The following is a 17,847-nucleotide window of genomic DNA, read 5'->3' on the forward strand; positions in this document are numbered from 1 at the left end:
AACAGGATGAAATGACTGTTGGCTTAAGAAAGAGAACTTGGAAATGGGACTAGACACCACTCCTGGGGCCGAGAAGGAGTTTCACGTCCTGATGAGACTGGATCCCGTGTGCAGAGACAGAGCCAGCGAGCCGGGCAGCCCCAGCCTCCCAAGGAGGAGCAGCCTTCCAGGAGGGTGGTAGGAGCCCGGTGCAGCAAGACCGCACAGTCGGGACAGGCGCACAGCAGAAGCCGAGGTCAGCTGCAGTTGTTGGTGCCAAACGCCACACAGCAAAGAGAGCAAGCCGGGGACAGGTCACGGAGACAGTGGCTGAGCGTGGCGGTGACTCGCATGAGAACATCCTTTGGGTGACAGTGAGAATAGGAGATGGGTTGCCAGGGACTGAAGAATGAACGGGAGGTATCACAGAAAACTATTTAAAACCTCAGGTGTGAAAGAAACGTAGAAGCCAGCGGAGAGTGACTGGGTGTTGAGACAGCATTTTCGTATCAAAATACCTGAGCGTATTTATAGACAAAAGGGAAAGTGTTTCTGGGAAAAAAGAAGCTGAAAATGCAGGAGACAGAGGGGCCATTGATCAAGCAAGGCGCTAGGCTATGGAGACAGGGGCGCCGCAGAGTGGCAGGCAGGCTGTGCTTCCCCCCGACACCCCCCAGACAAGATGAAGGAGTAACACAGGTACGAACATTGATAAGAGTGTGTGAAGGGAGTCAGTGGAGTCTCCCCTGACAGCTTCTCTCCTCTCTATGAAAGAAGGAGCCGGAGTTGCAGACAGAAAAGGGCAGAGGCAGCAGGAAGCCTCAGACAAGAGGCTTGGGGACAACGGTCAAGGGAGGCATGGTGGCACAGAGAAAGGGGCCAGAGCACAGTGGAAGGGCCCTCTGCTGCACGGCACAGGGCAACCCTGGCCTGCGCCCTGCGGGTTCCTGTGGCCGCAGGGAGGGGGAAAGACCTCGTGAAAGAAGTGTGGCTGCTGGAACCCACAGGGAGGCCCGTGTAATCTCTGCGCACACCGGTGCACTGGAGTTAAAGGTGACCTGGTTAACAACAATTACAGGGCAATGCCGATGAACCTCGGCACATGCGGGACACGAGGTCAACCCTAACAGATGCGACAGAGCTGGTGACGAAGAGCTCTAGACCGGTCGTGCAAGGACACAGAGGTGGGAGGACACACCAGTAAGAGCGTGGGGGATGCTGGGTTTGTTTTCAGAAAAGGAGCAGCTTCCGACACCACTGGCAGGCGTCTGGGAGCAATGGGCATCTGCAGAGCAGGCGTCTCCGAGGGATCGAGCGAGGAGTTCTGTGACAAGGGAGCCTGAACGTTGTCCACGTGGTAATTCAAGGCACTCTGTGTCAGAACAGAATGAATTTAGTGCCAGGTGCCATGATGTCCGAACCAGTCTGTGCTGTGCGGAAGAGTTACGTCTGGCCCACAGGAAATCCCCTGGGGAACAGACTCGGCCTGCCACCACGCTGAGCCACGTCTTTCTGCGCCAAGGAAGCGGGCGAGCATCTGGGTTAGAGCATCGACAGTGAGAGGGGGCAGAGCGCTCTGGGGTTCTGTGCAGGGAGGACCTGCGAGACTGGAGATGCCCGCAGGGAGGAGTGGGGGGGCACCCAGAGAGGTGCCTTCGGAGGGGTCTGCGTCTCTTATCAGCGCTGGGAACGCGGGGCACACCCGAAGGGCCAGCGGGTCAGCGTCAGTGAGACTAGTGTGGCAGGTGAGCTGCATGTCTTTGGACACACTGCACAGACACGGGGGAGGGGACAATCCTGACACAGCGCCCCACCCAAGCCCCCACCTGACGTGTGACACCCCCGGGGACGAGGACGTGTCCTTCATGAGGCGCGTTCCCGCCGGCTGTGTCTAGACCCAGGCAGGGCCACCCGTTCACAGGTGATTTTAGGGGAAGCGACAAAGCGGGGAGAGGGTGGAAGCAGCGGCCACCGAGGCACAGGTGTGGCCTGAGGACGCCTCGCCGGACGCCCTGCTGTTAGGTCTCCCCTGTCGATGCTGGGGGGTGAGCGGCTGGAGGGACATCCCGGTGACAGGGTGCTCCCTGCACCTGCAGTGAGCAGCATCCCCATCGGGTGTTGTGAATTCCAGAGGCACACTTGTTCACTGCGTGGGCCATTCCGATCTGAGTTGTCACAGCCCTTGTGACCAGCTGGGCCGAAGCCTGGGCATGACTCCTGAACAAAATTGTCCTTAGAATGACGGGCCTTTCAAAAATGAAAATTCCCGGGGTAATTAGGCCACGGAGTCTGCACTGGGTGCTCCACCCACTTCTGCCAGTATATAAAGGCCTCAGGGTTGGGGGGACATTCAGACCTCAGACCTGCACCGGCCCCTGTCCCCACCTACAGAACCTCCCCTGCTAGACACCATGTGTTGCAACTACTACCGGAACTCTTGTGGCGGCTGTGGCTACGGCTGTGGTTACGGCTCTGGATATGGCTGTGGCCACGGCAGTGGCTATGGCTGCTGTGGCTACGGCTCTGGATATGGCTGTGGTTACGGCTCTGGATATGGCTGTGGCCACGGCAGTGGCTATGGCTGCTGTGGCTACGGCTCTGGATACGGATGTGGTTACGGCTCTGGATATGGCTGTGGCTACGGCTGTGGCTACGGCTGCTGTGGATACCGGCCATTTTTCTATAGAAGATGTTATTCTTCTTGCTGCTAGACTGTAACTGACATGCACCTTTTCCTCTAAACTGATCATTTCAAGGCCTTCTCTGTCCCCATATCTCTCAATGACATCAGACTGCACAGAATAGAGAGCAGACACTCAGAAAATGGGTCGTCTTCTTGAAAGTCTGTGTTGTTACTGAGGGGCCCGAGTCGGTCCCTGATGTTCCCGGGGGCAGAAGACCTCATCTTGGTCACAGTTCAAGTGTAAACCCACTACCTTCTCCTTCTGCGTGACGATTTCCAAATAAACACGTTTCATTGGTCCCGACACGCTCGTGTATCTTTTGTATCAGACGCGCTGCTGGCTGACACTTTTGTCCTCTATGTCTGCGACCCCCTCAGAGAGCAGCAGACGGATGCTCCGCTCTTCCTTCCAGCCGCGTGCACTGTCAGGACTGTGCCTGGACCCAGGCAGGGCCACCTGTTCCCAGGTGGTTTTAGGGGAAGCGACAAAGTCGGGGAGAGGGTGGAAGCAGCTGCCCCTACGTGTCCTCTCCTGTCCCCCGCCTCTCCCGGGATACCCAGGGGAGAGATGCACCTGAGCTCTGTGGCCCGATGGTGACCGGGGAGGTGCTGGGCCCAGGACGGCACAGAACTGGAAATGCTCATGCTCCCAGATCACGGATGTGGGGGGGGGGGCAGCCGCTAGGGGATGTTTTGGCTTCAGAAACCTCGTCTTCCTGCGGGGCTTGAAAAGACTTCAAAAATTGGATCAAAACGTAACCACCCACGGTTAAACAAATGCAGTGTTCCCAGAATCCCTGGAATCTGGAAAGAAACTGCCGTCTGGAGTAGAGAAAGGGCCACGGAGGATGGGCGGATTGATTGCTATGCTTTAAGTACTAGGACCACTTCTTATAAATTAGATACGTGGGTGGTCTTGTCCGCAAACGTTTAGTAAGCTCTTAACAGAGGACATTCCATTACGTGCTGTGAGCAGAGAACTCACGGTTTTATCCGCTTTCTAAAGTGTGGGGAAGACAGAACCACGCACGCTGCAAAGATTGCATCCTCGCTGTACCATCGCTACGCACGGGGGTGTTTGGGAAAGAGCAGAAATCGGGGGAGAGGTCGGGACTAAGAGTAAGTAGAGAGAAGGGTCTGGAACCTTTCTGAGAAAGAGACAATCTTCTAGCTTCCGGAGGAAGGACGAGGAAGAGCTGGTCAATCACACAAGAAGGGAAATCGCTTTCTCGACAGGGGAGAGCCGTGCATTTCAGAAAGTGCCTCTATGCGGACACCTGTTGTGATGGCTTGTCTGGGAGGAACTGCCGTTACTAGGTCGGCTAAAGGAGTAAACGCGCAGGTGTGGGCACGCCAGCTGCCAAGGTGACCCCCGAGGACACACAGCCAAGTATAGTTCCCTCCCCTTCAGCCGGAGACGGGTGTAATTAGTCTCTAACGCTGAGGACTACGTCTAGTCCTGTCTTTTTAAAAACTTCTACTGTATTTTTCCATTACCAGTTAGTCTCCTACACCCCGCTCCCCCCACATTCACCACACTGTTGCCCGTGTCCCTGAGTCCTTTCTCCTTTCTGCTCCCTCCCTCCACGCCCTCTCCTCCCCCCACAGCTGTCGTCTGTCCCCATCTGTGCGTCTGTCTCCATTCCACTTGTTAGTCCAGTGTGCTCATCAGGTCCCACAGGTGAGTGAGATCGTGTGGCATTTGTCTTTCTCTGGCTGGCGTGTTTCACTGACCTTAATGTGCTCCAGGTCCGTCCTCACTGTCACAAAGGGTGAATTTTTTCTTTTTTACAGCGGACTAGCATTCCAGTGTGTAAATGCCCCAAAATTGTTTTATCCACTCATCTATGATGGGCACTGGGCTGCCTCCATATCTTGGCGATTGTAAATAACACTGCTAAGAATATAGGGGTGCTTATATTCTCTCAAATTAGTGTTTTGGGTTCCTGCAGATGTATTCCCAGAAGTGGGATTGCTGGGTCATAGGCAGTCCCATTTTTATTGTTGTGAGGAACCTCCAGACTGCTTCCCCCAGTGGCTGCCCCAGTCTGCGTTCCCCCCAGCAGTGCACGAGGGTCCCCTTCCCCACATCCTCACCAGCCCTGGTTGTGGTGGATTTACTGATGACGGCCATTCTGACAGGGGTGAGGTGGTATCTCATTGTGGTTTTAATTTGCATTTCTCTGATGATTAGTGACACTGAGCATGAAAAGAGCCTCGAAGGATACTTTCACAAGCTCTCCGCCCCTCGAAGGACTAGTGGATTAAACCTATCCGGCCTGAGGGGTGGGCCATGATAATTGGATAAAAGCAGCATTTCCAGTGCAGACAAAGTTTTGGGGTCTCACAGTGCAGTACCCGGGGTGTCGGTTGGGTTTGTGGTCTCATCTGAGGTTCGGTGGAGGAAGGACCTGCCTCCAAGCTCACGTACGTGGTAAAGTTCGGGGGTCGCCGAGGGGCTCAGCCCTCACCGTGCGGGAGGCTCCCCCCCGCCCCAGAGGCCGTCTGCCAGGAGGGGAGGGGAGGGCTCCAGGGAGACAGGCGCTGCGGTCCCACACAGACGCGGCATAATCACACACAATCATATATGGGAGGGAACCCAAAAACCAGAATTTATTTATGAAAATTGTGTATTTATTCTCACACGTTTAAACTTCAGTCACCATCCAAGGACTCTCCATTTGATGCCGTACACCCAGCGAGACATTTTTCCCACGGCTCAAAACAGGTTCTGAACTCAATGATTTTGATGCCTTTGTAGTGCGTCTGCTGGTTTTTTGTTTGATCTCTTCCACATCAGCAAAGCGTTTCCTTTTTGAGGACTTTTATCATCCAGGGAAACAAATACAAAGTCCCTTGGGGTGAGATCGGGTAAATAGGGAGGGTGGGAAATGGGGGTCATGCCATTTTCGGTCAAAAACTGCTGAACGCGCAGCGCGGTGTGGGCAGGTGCACTCGTAAATCCCCCCACCTTGAAATGGGCAAACACATTGAAAGAGTCTTCCAAAAAATTCACTGTAGCCGAACACAGCCTCTCACAACAACGCCAGTTGGTGCACCGATACAGATGGGTTCCCAGAACACTCACCTAGCGGGGGAACCCGGTCCTACAAGGGCCCGCCCTCCAGAAGATGATTCTGGTTTTTATAGGGCCCCCCTCGAATGCACACATAGCATAACCTTTGCCACATTCTGCTGGTCGAAGTCGCTCGCACGTCTCGGCCACACCAGGGGGCATCACACTGGACACGGACAACAGAGGCAGAAAGCTCGGGGCTCTGCTCCTGGCCTGGCAGGAATCGGAAGCTGGTCTTCACGGGCAGCGCTCCAGGACAATGAGAGCACGTTGGGGTTGTCTTGCCCACCGATTCGGGAGCACTTCCCTGGGAAGGTACCTGCACTGGGAGTATCTGCCGGGGGGGTGTCAGAGTCACACAGCATGGGGTTTCTATTCAGGTCTCGTAGACACAGAAGACAGATATGGGCACAGAAATGGAGACGTAGACAAGACCTGGCGCGTACATAAAGTACTCACAAGTTCGCTTCTTATTCAATACTTCTTAGAGGGGAGAAAAATACTGGGGTTCAAGTACCTAAGCTACTGCATTGTCTTACGTTCCCCAGAGAATGCTGTGTAGAGTTCACCAGGGAAGACACCTGGCCTGGAGTTTCTTCCTGGAAAGGCATGTTTAATTGTAAAGCTATCGTCTTTATCAGATAGGTGCTATTCGGATTTACTTGAGTCCGTTTGGGTAATTTGCGTATGTGGAAGAAATCTCATATTCCACCTCTGTTGCGGGATTTATTGACACGACATTCTTCACAATGTCCACGTCTCCTTTTCGGTGCTCGCAGGATCTTAAAAACACATTCGTTCTTTCATTCTTCATACTGATCATTGTACCATCCCTCTCACATTCTCGGTTGATCCGATTAGAACTTACCGATTTGATTCTTCTAATCAAAGTACCAATTTTGTTTATTGTTGATTCTCTTTATAGTTTGTCCACTGTCTATTGAATTGGTACCACGGTTGTCTTTATTTTTCTACATTTTCTTACTTTACATTTAAATTTCTCTTCCTTTCCAACTTTTTTAAGAAGCTTAGAGCTTCTTTAAAATGTCATTGATTTTTAAAATGTCATTTTTTCTAACACAAACACAACAAAGCTGTAAATTCCCCTCTAATTGCTGCTTCGGTGGTAAGCCATCCATTTACTATGTTGCATTTTTGTGTGAATTAAGCTCAAAGTATTTTCTAAGTTCCCATGCGGTTTGTCTTCTGACCCCTGTGACTTACAGAGGGTCACTCTCCAGCCCAGGAAGACCCTGTCCCCCATAGCTGGGACTTGGCCACTCCCTCCCAGGGACATTGCAGCCGTGAGGTGGTAGTGGGGCCCTTCCTGCCCACTGCTGCCTGAAGGACACAGAGCAGGTGGGCAGGCGCACACCCTCTGCACTTCGGGCAGCGATGGAAGTGCCAGGGAACAAGCAGGGACACGCAGTACATCAAGCCCACCGAAAGGAACAAAGTAGCAACTCTGCGAGTCACGACCCGGGGCCCACAGGCCCCGCACGTTAGCCCTAAACAAGGTGACTCCCTGCAGAAAAAGATCAAATGAAACCAAGATGCTCCCAATACACAAAATCTCAATCACACCTCCTACCAAGAAACAGGAGCATTACAACTTGAATGAGAAAAGATAATCAACTGACCCTAGCACTAATTTAGTCAGATGTTCAAATCATCTGGTACAGATTTTAAAGCAGCCATCTTAAAAATGTTTCAATAATCAAAGTCTCTTGAAACCAACAGGTTGAAAGGGAAAGAATTACATATATTTCTACTTTAAAATGTAGTGTATATACAATGTAATGTAAACAGTAACTACTGATAAGCCAGAATTGATATAACAATATCAACTAAATAGACTTTGTTTTTTTCTTTCTTTCTTTTTTATTTTTTAAAATATATTTTATGGATTATGCTATTACAGTTGTCCCACTTTTTTTTCTCCCCTTTACTCCCTCCACCCTGCGCACCCCCTCCCACCAGCATTCCCTCCCTTAGTTCATGTCCATGGGTCATACATGTAAGTTCTTTGGCTTCTCCATTTCCTATACTATTCTTAAGCTCCCCTGTCTATTTCGTACCTACCATTTATGCTTCTTATTCCCTGTACCTTTTCCCCCATCCCCTTCCTCCCTGTTGATAACCCTCCATGTGGTCTCCATTTCTGTGATTCTGTTCCTGTTCTAGTTGTTTGCTTACTTCATTTTTGTTTTTGTTTTTAAGTTCGGTTGTTAATAGTTGTGAGTTTGTTGTCATTTTACTCTTCATAGTTTTGCTCTTTTTCTTATATAAGTCCCTTGAACATTTCATTTAATAAGGGCTTGGTGATGATGAACTCCTTTAACTTGGCCTTATCTGGGAAGCACTTTACCTGCCCTTCCATTCTAAATGAGAGTCATCTTGGATGTAGGTCCTTGCCTTCATGACTTTGAATATTTCTTTCCAGCCCCTTCTTGCCTGTAAGGTCTCTTTTGAGAAAGCTGACAGTCTTATGGGAACTCCTTTGTAGGTAACTGTCTCCTTTTCTCTGGCTGCTTTTAACATTCTCTCCTTATCTTTAATCTTAGGTAATTTAATTATGAAGTGCCTTGGTGTGTGCTTACTTGGGTCCAACTTCTTTGGGACTCTCTGAGCTTCCTGGACTTCCTGGAAGTCTATTTCCTTTGCCAGATTAGGGAAGTTCTCCTTCATTATGTTTTCAAATAAGTTTTCAATTTCTTGGTCTTCCTCTTCTCCTTCTGGTACCCCTATAATTTGGATGTTGGAACATTCAAAGTTGTCCCAGAGGTTCCTAAGCCTCTCCTTGTTTTTTTGAATTCTTGTTTCTTCATTCTGTTCTGGTTGAATGTTTATTTCTTCCCTGTGGTCCAAACTGTTGATTTGCGTCCTGGTTTCCTTCCCATCACTATTGGTTCCCTGTGCATTTTCCTTTATTTCTCTTTGCATAGCCTTTACTTTTTCCTCTATTTTGTGACCATACTCAACCATTTCTGTGAGCATCCTGATTACCAGGGTTTTGAACTGTGCTACTGATAGGTTGGCTATTTCCTCATCGCTTAGTTGTATTTTTTTCTGGAGCTTTGATCTGTTCTTTCATTTGGGCCATTTTTTTTTTGTCTCAGTGCACCTGTTATGTAGTAAGGAGCAGAGCCTTAGGTGTTCAGCAGGGTGGGGCAACCCACAGCACTGCTCTGTGGCACTCCTGTGTGGGGGAGGGGTCCAAGAGGGAACAATGCCACTTGCTTGGCTCTCTGCCGGCTTTCAGTCACTTCTGCCACCACCCACAAGCAAATTGGGCCCTTCTGGTGCTGAGTCCTGGGTGGGTGGGTTTGTGTAGGTATGTTTGTGTGGGTATGTTCTAGGACCCAGTGGGTCTCTCCAACAAACTCTCCTGTGAGGCTGGGAGTTTTTCCACCTGCCTCAACCCCCACAGGTGTTTTCAGTTAGAGGTTTTGAAACTTTATCTCCCCACATTAGAACCCTGGGTTGTGTGGTCTGTCTCGCTCCCCAGTTGTTCCTCCCAGTTTATCTGCAGGAGAATGTGGGATAGCCCACTCCACCAGCCGCTGCCTTGCAGTGAGTCCTCTCCACCCCAGCTGCCCGTCTCTGCCCCTCCTACCAGTCTGGATGAATGTTTCTTTAATTCCTTGTTTTTCTGACTTCCATACAGTTCACTTTTCTGTGAGTTCTGGTTGTTTTTTTGCTTGTTTTTAAATTTGTTGTTGTCCTTCTCTTGGTTGTGTGAGGAGGCAGAGTGTATCTACCTACACCTCCATATTGGTCGGAAGTGTCTCAATAGACTTTAAAAAAAAGAATTTTCAAAGAAATAGAGACACTTTGTAATGATAAAAAAGGCAATCTATAGGGAAGACACGACAATTTAAAATCAATATGTACCTCACAACACTTTTTGATTTGTGTAACCAGAATACACAAATCAAAACTTGACAGAATTGAAAGAGAGAGAGAGACTGCGCTGATCATGGGTGGGGGCTTTAACGTCCCGTCTGGAAGAATGGATGGAGCAACTATGTAGATAACAGTATAAACGGATTTGAGAAACACTGCAGACCAATTAGACCTCACACAGTCCTAGAGAGCATGTTACCCAGCTGCAAAGGAACACAGATTTCTCTCTAGCACCCACAGAGAATGTTCCCCAAAGTAGAGCACATGCTAGGAAAAAAACAAGAGCCAATAAATTTTAAAAACTGCAATCATGCGCAATCCTGTGGGTTCTCTGTCTTCAACCCATGCGGGAAGACGTAGCTATGGAAGTCTCTGCTCTAGACGCTTCCGGAAAGCGTGCCCTTGGTGCAGGGAGGATTTGAGCCAGTCTCATACTTCAGTCTCTACTCAGAAAGTAGTTTTTTATGAACTCGTTGTCAGTCCTGGATACCCCAATTCTAAAATTAGTTACTAACACATTGATAAATGTAGTTGACTTATATTTTCCGTTGTTGGCATTATTATTAGCACTCAGTCATAAATGGAGTGAATTAGGAGAATTTACTGCGTACAGCTTTGTGGACGGGACCCAGCCCACCCGGGCTAGGGCTCCGCTGGGCAGCCTGTATTTCGGAGCAGGCGTGCGCGGCCTAGCACACCCCCTCCTTGCTATGCACGATAACAGGTCGCCGGCCCCCGTTCCTGAAACAGCCTTCAGTTCCGCATCAGCCCGTGACAATGAGTGCTGCAGAGGCTGCTGTCTGAGCAGCTATGAGGCATGAGTTCAAGATCATATTTTCAATGCGTGGAAAGAAATGGCAACAATATAAAATGTAGAAGAAAAAGTGGCCTCTGCCCAGAGGCACATTCACACTTCAAGAAAAAAATGAAATGCTAAAGAAATAGAGTGAAGAGGTGAGAAGAGGGTGCCACTTCGCCAAAGACAAGGCTTTTACCGGATCAGCACAGCTGACCGAAGCCCTTGGACCCGCTCCTGGAAACAGGCTGCAGATGCGCCAGCTGAACGTAGCTGTTAACTGGGAGCCTCTGTCACCAGCTGTCAGTAACCAGAGGGCCGGCCACCTCAGACACACACAGACGCAGAGGGCCTGTGTAAATAAACACACGGGGAGATGTTGTGAGTGTGCAAAACCGATTACCTTTAATGAAAGATGAATTCAGACATTCTCCAAAGGGAATGGTTCAGATCAGTTGTATCCAATCACGTAACAGTTACACAGCCACATGAATATTTTTCTAAACTCTCAGAAACTCAGGTGATTTCAGTCACAAAGGTTCTGATGTCACATGGCAGCCTAAGCCTCGGATGTCATTGTTTGAACAAACAACAAATAATGCCGGAGGCATACGGAGTCCTTCGTCAGAGAGTGCCTTGAACAGAGGGCCAACCTGGAACTCCTCAGAAGAAGGCAGAAGTCCAGTATCTTCCGTAGCAACACGGGCGGTAACAGGCATATCTGCAGCCACAGCCGTAGCCACATCCGTAGCCACCGTAGCCGCAGCCGTAGCCACAGCCCAGGCCACCGTAGCCACAGCCCAAGCCACCGTAGCCATAGCCAAGGCCACCGTAGTAGTTGTAGAAGCTCATGGTGTGAGGAGCAGACTCAGTGGAAAAGCAGAGTCTCTTTCTAGCGTTCTAAGTTCATCGTCAGCACGGGCCCTTATATAACAACTGAGTGGACGTGGGACAAACCACACACTGCTCAATTCATGTTGCAAAGTCACTGGCATGGTAACCATCTCAAGAATTCCTCATAAACCAGCCACGCAGAACTGTGCTGTGTGTCAGGGTGCCTGTGATGAAGTCATGTGCCTCTCGTGAAAGATTCTTCTGGTTTGGTGGCTTGTTTACTCCCGACATGAAATCCAAACTGTATTTTTACCAGCTACCCTGAGATCATATAACCCACACAGGTCCCAACCCTTGACAGTTCTTGTTTTCCTTGAATGACATCTTCTTCTTATCTGCGTATGTGCAGCTGTGGGACCAGAATGTGGTTTCAAAGAGGTGGGTGAGGTTGGAAAGCTTATGGATGAGACGCAGAGGAGAGCGGGCGGAAGGTCTGGGGAAGACATGGCCGGCTCAGCTCTAAATCCTTGAACGATTGACGTGGTGTGTTATTTTGTGCGTGGAGCAACAGTATTCGCTTTGATTTCCACTTCAGGTGTACATGCCTCCATCATTTTGTGTGAGACCAAAAGCTGTGACAGAGGCCCCAAAGTTCAAATCCATGAACCACGAGTGTATAGAAATAGAAGGATTTGTTCTAGTAGTAATCCCAGCCTAACAATTCGCTCTGAAAGCTATCAGAGTTTAACTGACACCGAGTACCTCCCGCTACAACAAAGCGTAAAGGCACATGGCTTTGGTGTTCTTGTCCTAAATCTCTACCCTCTGCTTCGCTGTGAGGAAACAGACACACGCCTACAAAACACGCCGCGTTTCAAACTGCCATGGAAGTTAGAGAAAAACTGAGACACTGTCACCAACTGAAGAAGACTAAAGAGATGAGGCAAACAAAGAGGAGTTTAGATCCTGGTGGATCTCGGACTGGACCCCAGGACGAATAAAAAGCACGGTAGAGGGAAAGTGAGAAATCCAAATGCAGTGTGGAGATTGGTTAAGAATGTTGCGCAATGTTACTTTTTCAGTTTTGATCATTGCGCTCGGTCATGAAGACGTGAACACGGGTGTGACTGGGCGAAGGGGACAGGCTAAAGTTCTAACTATTTTTGAGCAGTTGGCAAATAAAATAATTTCAAAGTGAAAAGGTTGGGGGGACAATTTAAGCACGCTACTTGGCTGCAGTGACTCGGCCATCTGCTAGGCCTTCTGGGAGGTGCGCTGCAGGACGGGTGGTCTGTGGGCCACTGTCCTGAGTGCTCAGGCGGTAGCAGTGAGGTCCCGACTGTCATGGGGCGCACATTCCAGATGGAGCCACGGCAGGAAATGCAGGCCGCCGTGGAAGGCGAGAATCAAAATCGAACAGAGATGCGCTGGCTGAGGAATGTGCCCCGCTAATCCCTCTAAAGAGCGTGCACGTAGTAACGAGGGAGGGCCCGCGCCACGCCGGGCGCCCTGGCCTCTGAGAACAAATCTGAAGGAGAGGGGATGCTGGAATTAAACCAAACGTGTGTGCAGGAGAAGGTGAGGGCCCGAGAGCCTTCGGAAATGAGGGGATGTTGGTGAACCCCAGTGCTCTCAGAGCCCCGGTAACATGGAGAAGGCCGAACCTCTAAAACCAGCAACACAGTGCACTGGTGGCCCTGGGGGAGCTGTCTTGGCGGACTGGTGGGGCCAAAGGCCGAACGGTGGGAGGAAGGGGGTAAAACGAGAATAGAATCTGCCTTGGAAATGTGTTGGGGGGTTGGGGTTGCAATGAAACAGGAGGAAAGTGGGTAGTAGCTGGAGACAGTCGCAGAGACAAAGGGATTATTTTGCTCTCCTTTTGATTGTGTGATGTACTCAAGAACCAAATTATCACTCAGAAAATGAGAGAGCAGAAGTCTCATTGGCTGCAATGCTGCCACAGTTACGAGCAGAAAGAGCAACTCAATTCTTAAGAATGAAATGAATTCAAGGAAGTAAATCCACGGAGATAGGATGTAATGAATGTTATTAATAGGGGCACTATATTCCATAAAAATAATAATGTCTTTTATAGCTACTTTAATCAAATCCAAGAAAATCTCCAAGTTAAATAGAGTTTTCTTTTTAAATTGACCTATGCAGCTTAGTCATAACGGATTTCGGTGACTTTCTGAGAACGTAGCCTGGAGGAAGGCTGATCATCGTGTGATTTAAATTGACTAGCTTCTTCCTGGAAACTTATCCTAAGTGTCTGCAGTATCATGGCTGAGGGCCCTTTAAATTCCACCTGGGAAATGTGAAATCACGTAGAAAGGTGGCCTCTAACAATAACATCTCAGCCCATAACACGTCTATTTTACAGAAAGGGACCTACCAAAAGACACACGTGGAAACATTCAAAACACACATGGGTGGAGAGTTGAGTGCATCTCACGGGGTCCATGGCATTAAAACGTTCCATCTTCTTAAGGGCAATTGTTTGGCTCGTTTGACGTACTACTTACCAAGACGGGAGAACTGGGAAAACTTTTTGAAAACTGTGTCCTCATTCTTATGAGGAGAGTTGACTAAAACGCAGGGCGTGTCCAACACCTTGAACTCTCTGTGTCCACCAAGGTTACGAGTGGATACATGGAAAATATTTGCCTCAGAAACATGAGAGCAACAGAAACCTACTGACCGACTGCACTTCACCGAGGAAGGAGCGCCGCCCCACCCCCATTCTCTGAAACACCCGCAGGCCCGGTTCCTCTCTGCCTGAGACTCTTCTCACGTTGCAGTGTCCCCAGTGCCAGGGGCGCTTACAACGAGAACAAAGGCAGTGATGATGCTAGCTCCGCGCAGAACAACTCAGCATGATGGGTCACGAAGGAATGGGTGGGTATCTTGATAAAGAGACTTAAAACAGGGATACCCAGAAATGTACGATGTGAAGCCCAGTGCATGGTTACTTTACTGCAAGTCTCGTGTTAATGAGAATACTAATTGCTGTAACTGTGCATTCCATTTAAGAAAAATTGCAGACATGTGATCCAAGGAAGAACGTCCACGGTTCAGCCCTCCTGTAGAAATTAAACATAAAAGAAAATCACGGTGATCACGAAGAGCAGAAAAAGGATAATGGCTCAGACTTGGCTTTTTGAAAACGTTAATTAGTTGGATTATTATCAGCATCACGGGGGTGAAAGAGACGATACACCATCAGAATAGAAGAGGAGCTCAATGCCTGAAGATAATTAATTTGGATGAAGAGAAGACAAATTCATGAGTCAAAAGAAGGGCTATTCTTGTCAAATGCTAAAAAAAAATAAGGAAACAACTGGGCCCAAGAGCACATAACAGGGAGATTAACAAATGTGTTCTTTCTTGATGTAAAGATGCTGTAGGACGTTAAAGGGAAGTCCCACTGGGGCGGGACTGAGCCCCTGTGCCTGAGTCTCCTCTCCTCCAAGCAGACTCCTGGGAGGGCAGGCGCCACACCCAGAGGGCCAGCACCAACCTCCAGTGGACCGTGGAGGCTTTGTCTTCCAGGTGAGAAACCACAAGCCCATTAGCTTAGTCACAGGATCAGCCAAAGGCGTGACCACGTGTGGTGGGTCCCGCCCAGGCTGGGGCACATAAAAGGCCCCTGCAGGGAGCAGTGTCCAGACCTCAGTCACCCACAGACCTTCTCTGCCCAAGGATACCCTCACCGCCAACACCATGTGTGGCTACTACGGAAACTACTACGGGAACTACTACGGGGGCCGTGGCTACGGCTGCTGCGGCTACGGAGGCCTGGGCTGCGGCTATGGCTGCGGCTATGGCTCCCGCTCTCTCTGCGGCTATGGCTGTGGATATGGCTCAAGATATGGCTGTGGCTATGGCTGTGGCTATGGCTCCAGATATGGCTGCGGCTACGGCTGCGGATATGGCTGCGGCTATGGCTCTGGCTGGGGCTCCTACTACTGAGTACACATTGGAGACCTGCCCTCCAAACCTGGGCCTCGGGGTTCCCAAGCCTGGAAGCCATAGGCTCTGAGCCTCGCTGGGGACCTGCGCTCCAGGGCCCGCTGGTGTGAACGCCAACCTCCTCCTCCCCCGAGTTTGATCATGAGATCCGGGCTCGTGGGAAACCCGCACTGAGGACTCCTGGGAGGTCTCTCCTGGGCTGAGGCTGTCATGGGTCTGGCCTTCCGACCTTCACGTGGGAGTCGTTTCTCTGTTTTCCTAATAAAAATGTTCGATCTTTAGTAACAAGCCTGGCTTACTTTTATTTAAAGTCCAGTATTGGCATTTGGGGTTTTTCCCCTGATTGAATTAAGGAAACAATGGCCTTATTCAGGGGAATATCTTCTTTGAGTATTTCTGTAACAGGGTGTGTCAGGCCAGGTCGCTGAGGAGCGAGGGGGGACCCCAGAGGCGGCAACCGAGCCTGAGCTTCCTCCCGGAAGGGTGGGGAGAAAGGCAGAACCAGCAGGTTGAAAGGGCTGCAGGAGGCGGCGGCCCCAGGCAACAGCAAACCCACTGCGGAGCAGCTGGAGCCCCAGCAGGAGGGAGCTCAGACTGAGGCTGCAAGGGGCCACAGACGTGAAAACACTCATGTGCGCTGGAGGTCAGCAAGTGGCCCCAGGGGCCCGACCCAGCCCCAGGCTGACACTCTTGTGCACCTGTGGGGGGCTGGGGAACTTCTGTCCCCTCCTGCAAAATGGTGGAGGAATGAGGGACAACTGTGACTGACAAACACGGCTGACACTGGCCCATGCAATGCCCCTGTGAGCTTCCTGGGCTCATGCCCGGCCCGGTGGGAGTGCTGGTGGGAACCCTCCTGGGACCAGAAGGTGCCGGGTTCACTTGGCACTGAGGCCTCACAGGGTCGGAGCTGGACAGCAACCAGGCCTTTGGAAAGCTAGAAAGAGGTACCGATGGGGCCTGGCCAAACAAAAGCCGCAAGACAATGGACAGAAAAGAGCCCTCCCTCCCTACGAGAAGCTCGTTCTCGAGCGGGAAGGGGGTGTTCTGTGGGATGGCAGTCCACCGGGTTTCCAGGTCATGGAACCTGGATGAACCTCACTCCGCCACACCAGCACCTGCCCACGAGTTGGGCTTTCCTTACAGCAGGCAGCTGAGCCGCAGCATCTCAGTTACCAGAGCCCGGAACCCACAGCCCCGGGGTTGGTGCTCACGGGGGGCTCCTTCCCTCTGGGAGGTCTCCTGATACAAGTCACAGCACCTGAGACGCAGAGACACTGCACTCTTCTCCACGTCACCCGTTCTGCACTCCAGTCTCTCTTTTCTTACACTGGAAGACCATCCTGCCCGACTATGCAATGTATTTCTTCAATTCAGTCTTTCAAACAGACAGAAATCAGGGAAATATCAGCTTTAAAGAAATAACTCGTTGCGGACTTCAGACCTCCAAGAACAATATTTGTCTCGGTATGAATTTGCTTCTCCCAGAATTTGATTTGGTAAATGTCAAACCCACAATAAAGTCCACAAACAGTGTAGGGAACTATAAATACTGCTCCCCTAGATTTGGCAATTGGTCACGTTTGACCAGTTGTGCTTCCTCTCTCTGCATCTCCACCCAACCCTGCCCCACCACACACTCACGCCCTCCCACATCATCCTGCACCTGTGGGAACTGTGTCCTGACTTCACGACACTCTCAGTAAACAGAGAAGCTGCTCCACCAACAACCGCAATCGCGTTATCACAGAAACGTGCTGGGGCACAGCCCTGTTATCCCATTCATCCGTCATGTTCAGTGTTTTCCAATTGCGTTTTAGAAGTTTTTGATACGGAATTCTGTTAGTGGGAATTACTGTTCTTTGCCGTTGTCTGTGGGAATCTGGCATTTCATGAAATCTAGAGTATTTCCCAGCCCTTTGTCGTTTCACGATGTTGATACAGTGACACCCCATTAGCACTCAAAGGCAATGATCACTAGAATTTGCCAAACCTTTCTTATGTATCAATGATACTAATCCTATGTTCTGTAAATTAATTTTTAAGACAGGATTCACATAGTCACATACGGCCCCAATCAGGAAAGCTGAAAGCTGATGCAGGCGTGGAGTGGCCATTGCTCTAGAGTGAAATCCAGGAACAGGGTCACACACACAGTGGGTGAAGACCCAGTCACCGAGGATGCCGTGACGTGGGTGAATTACCGAAGGACTGCAGGCTAACGTTTTGAAACGGTGGATGGAGTGTCCCAAAGACACGTGCGTGTGGTTAGGTAGCTGTTGTCATTCTCCCTGGGCGACCCTGTCCTCAGATTGCTGTGTACCCGGTTCTCCATGGATCAGGGTGCAGCCACCCAAGCCCCATCCAGAGGGGCAGAAGGTTCCTTCTGGGCTGCGGGGGGCCAGGAGCCTGCAGGCAGGGCCTGCAGCTGTGGCTGCCCCCAGAGACCCCTCACCTGCACAGCCTCTCTCCCTCCCCCCACACTAGGCCCTGCCTTCTCCCCGCTCCGGCCTCTGGGGTCAACAGTGTTGGGCATAAAGACACACCTCCTTGTCCCCACACCCACAGCTCCACTGGGACATCCCAACTCCAGTCTCCCAC

The 17,847-nt window shown here is 50.5% G+C and overlaps 3 protein-coding genes across 3 annotated transcripts; 2 read left to right on the top strand and 1 right to left on the bottom strand.

Moving 5' to 3' along the window:
* The first annotated feature begins 2,390 nt into the window (after window positions 1-2,390).
* Window positions 2,391-2,906, top strand: LOC112308610 (keratin-associated protein 21-1-like). Its single transcript, XM_024564915.3, has one exon. It carries the CDS (start codon window positions 2,391-2,393, stop codon window positions 2,688-2,690), a length of 300 nt encoding a protein of 99 aa, XP_024420683.2. The 3' UTR covers window positions 2,691-2,906.
* A 7,984-nt stretch (window positions 2,907-10,890) lies between these two features.
* Window positions 10,891-11,324, bottom strand: LOC112305411 (keratin-associated protein 20-2-like). The gene has a single exon (XM_024561073.3). The coding sequence runs from the start codon at window positions 11,290-11,292 to the stop codon at window positions 11,104-11,106; it is 189 nt and encodes a 62-aa protein (XP_024416841.1). The 5' UTR covers window positions 11,293-11,324; the 3' UTR covers window positions 10,891-11,103.
* A 3,673-nt stretch (window positions 11,325-14,997) lies between these two features.
* Window positions 14,998-15,246, top strand: LOC112308619 (keratin-associated protein 6-1-like). Its single transcript, XM_024564927.2, has one exon. It carries the CDS (start codon window positions 14,998-15,000, stop codon window positions 15,244-15,246), a length of 249 nt encoding a protein of 82 aa, XP_024420695.1.
* Window positions 15,247-17,847: the final 2,601 nt, after the last annotated feature.

This window comes from Desmodus rotundus, chromosome 2, assembly GCF_022682495.2.
Source record: "Desmodus rotundus isolate HL8 chromosome 2, HLdesRot8A.1, whole genome shotgun sequence".
NCBI classification, from domain to species: domain Eukaryota; kingdom Metazoa; phylum Chordata; class Mammalia; order Chiroptera; family Phyllostomidae; genus Desmodus; species Desmodus rotundus.

Excerpts from the sequence above, each read along its gene's own strand:
- LOC112308610 (XM_024564915.3), top strand. The coding sequence starts at position 2,391 with ATGTGTTGCAACTACTACCGGAACTCTTGTGGCGGCTGTGGCTACGGC.
- LOC112305411 (XM_024561073.3), bottom strand. The coding sequence starts at position 11,292 with ATGAGCTTCTACAACTACTACGGTGGCCTTGGCTATGGCTACGGTGGC.
- LOC112308619 (XM_024564927.2), top strand. The coding sequence starts at position 14,998 with ATGTGTGGCTACTACGGAAACTACTACGGGAACTACTACGGGGGCCGT.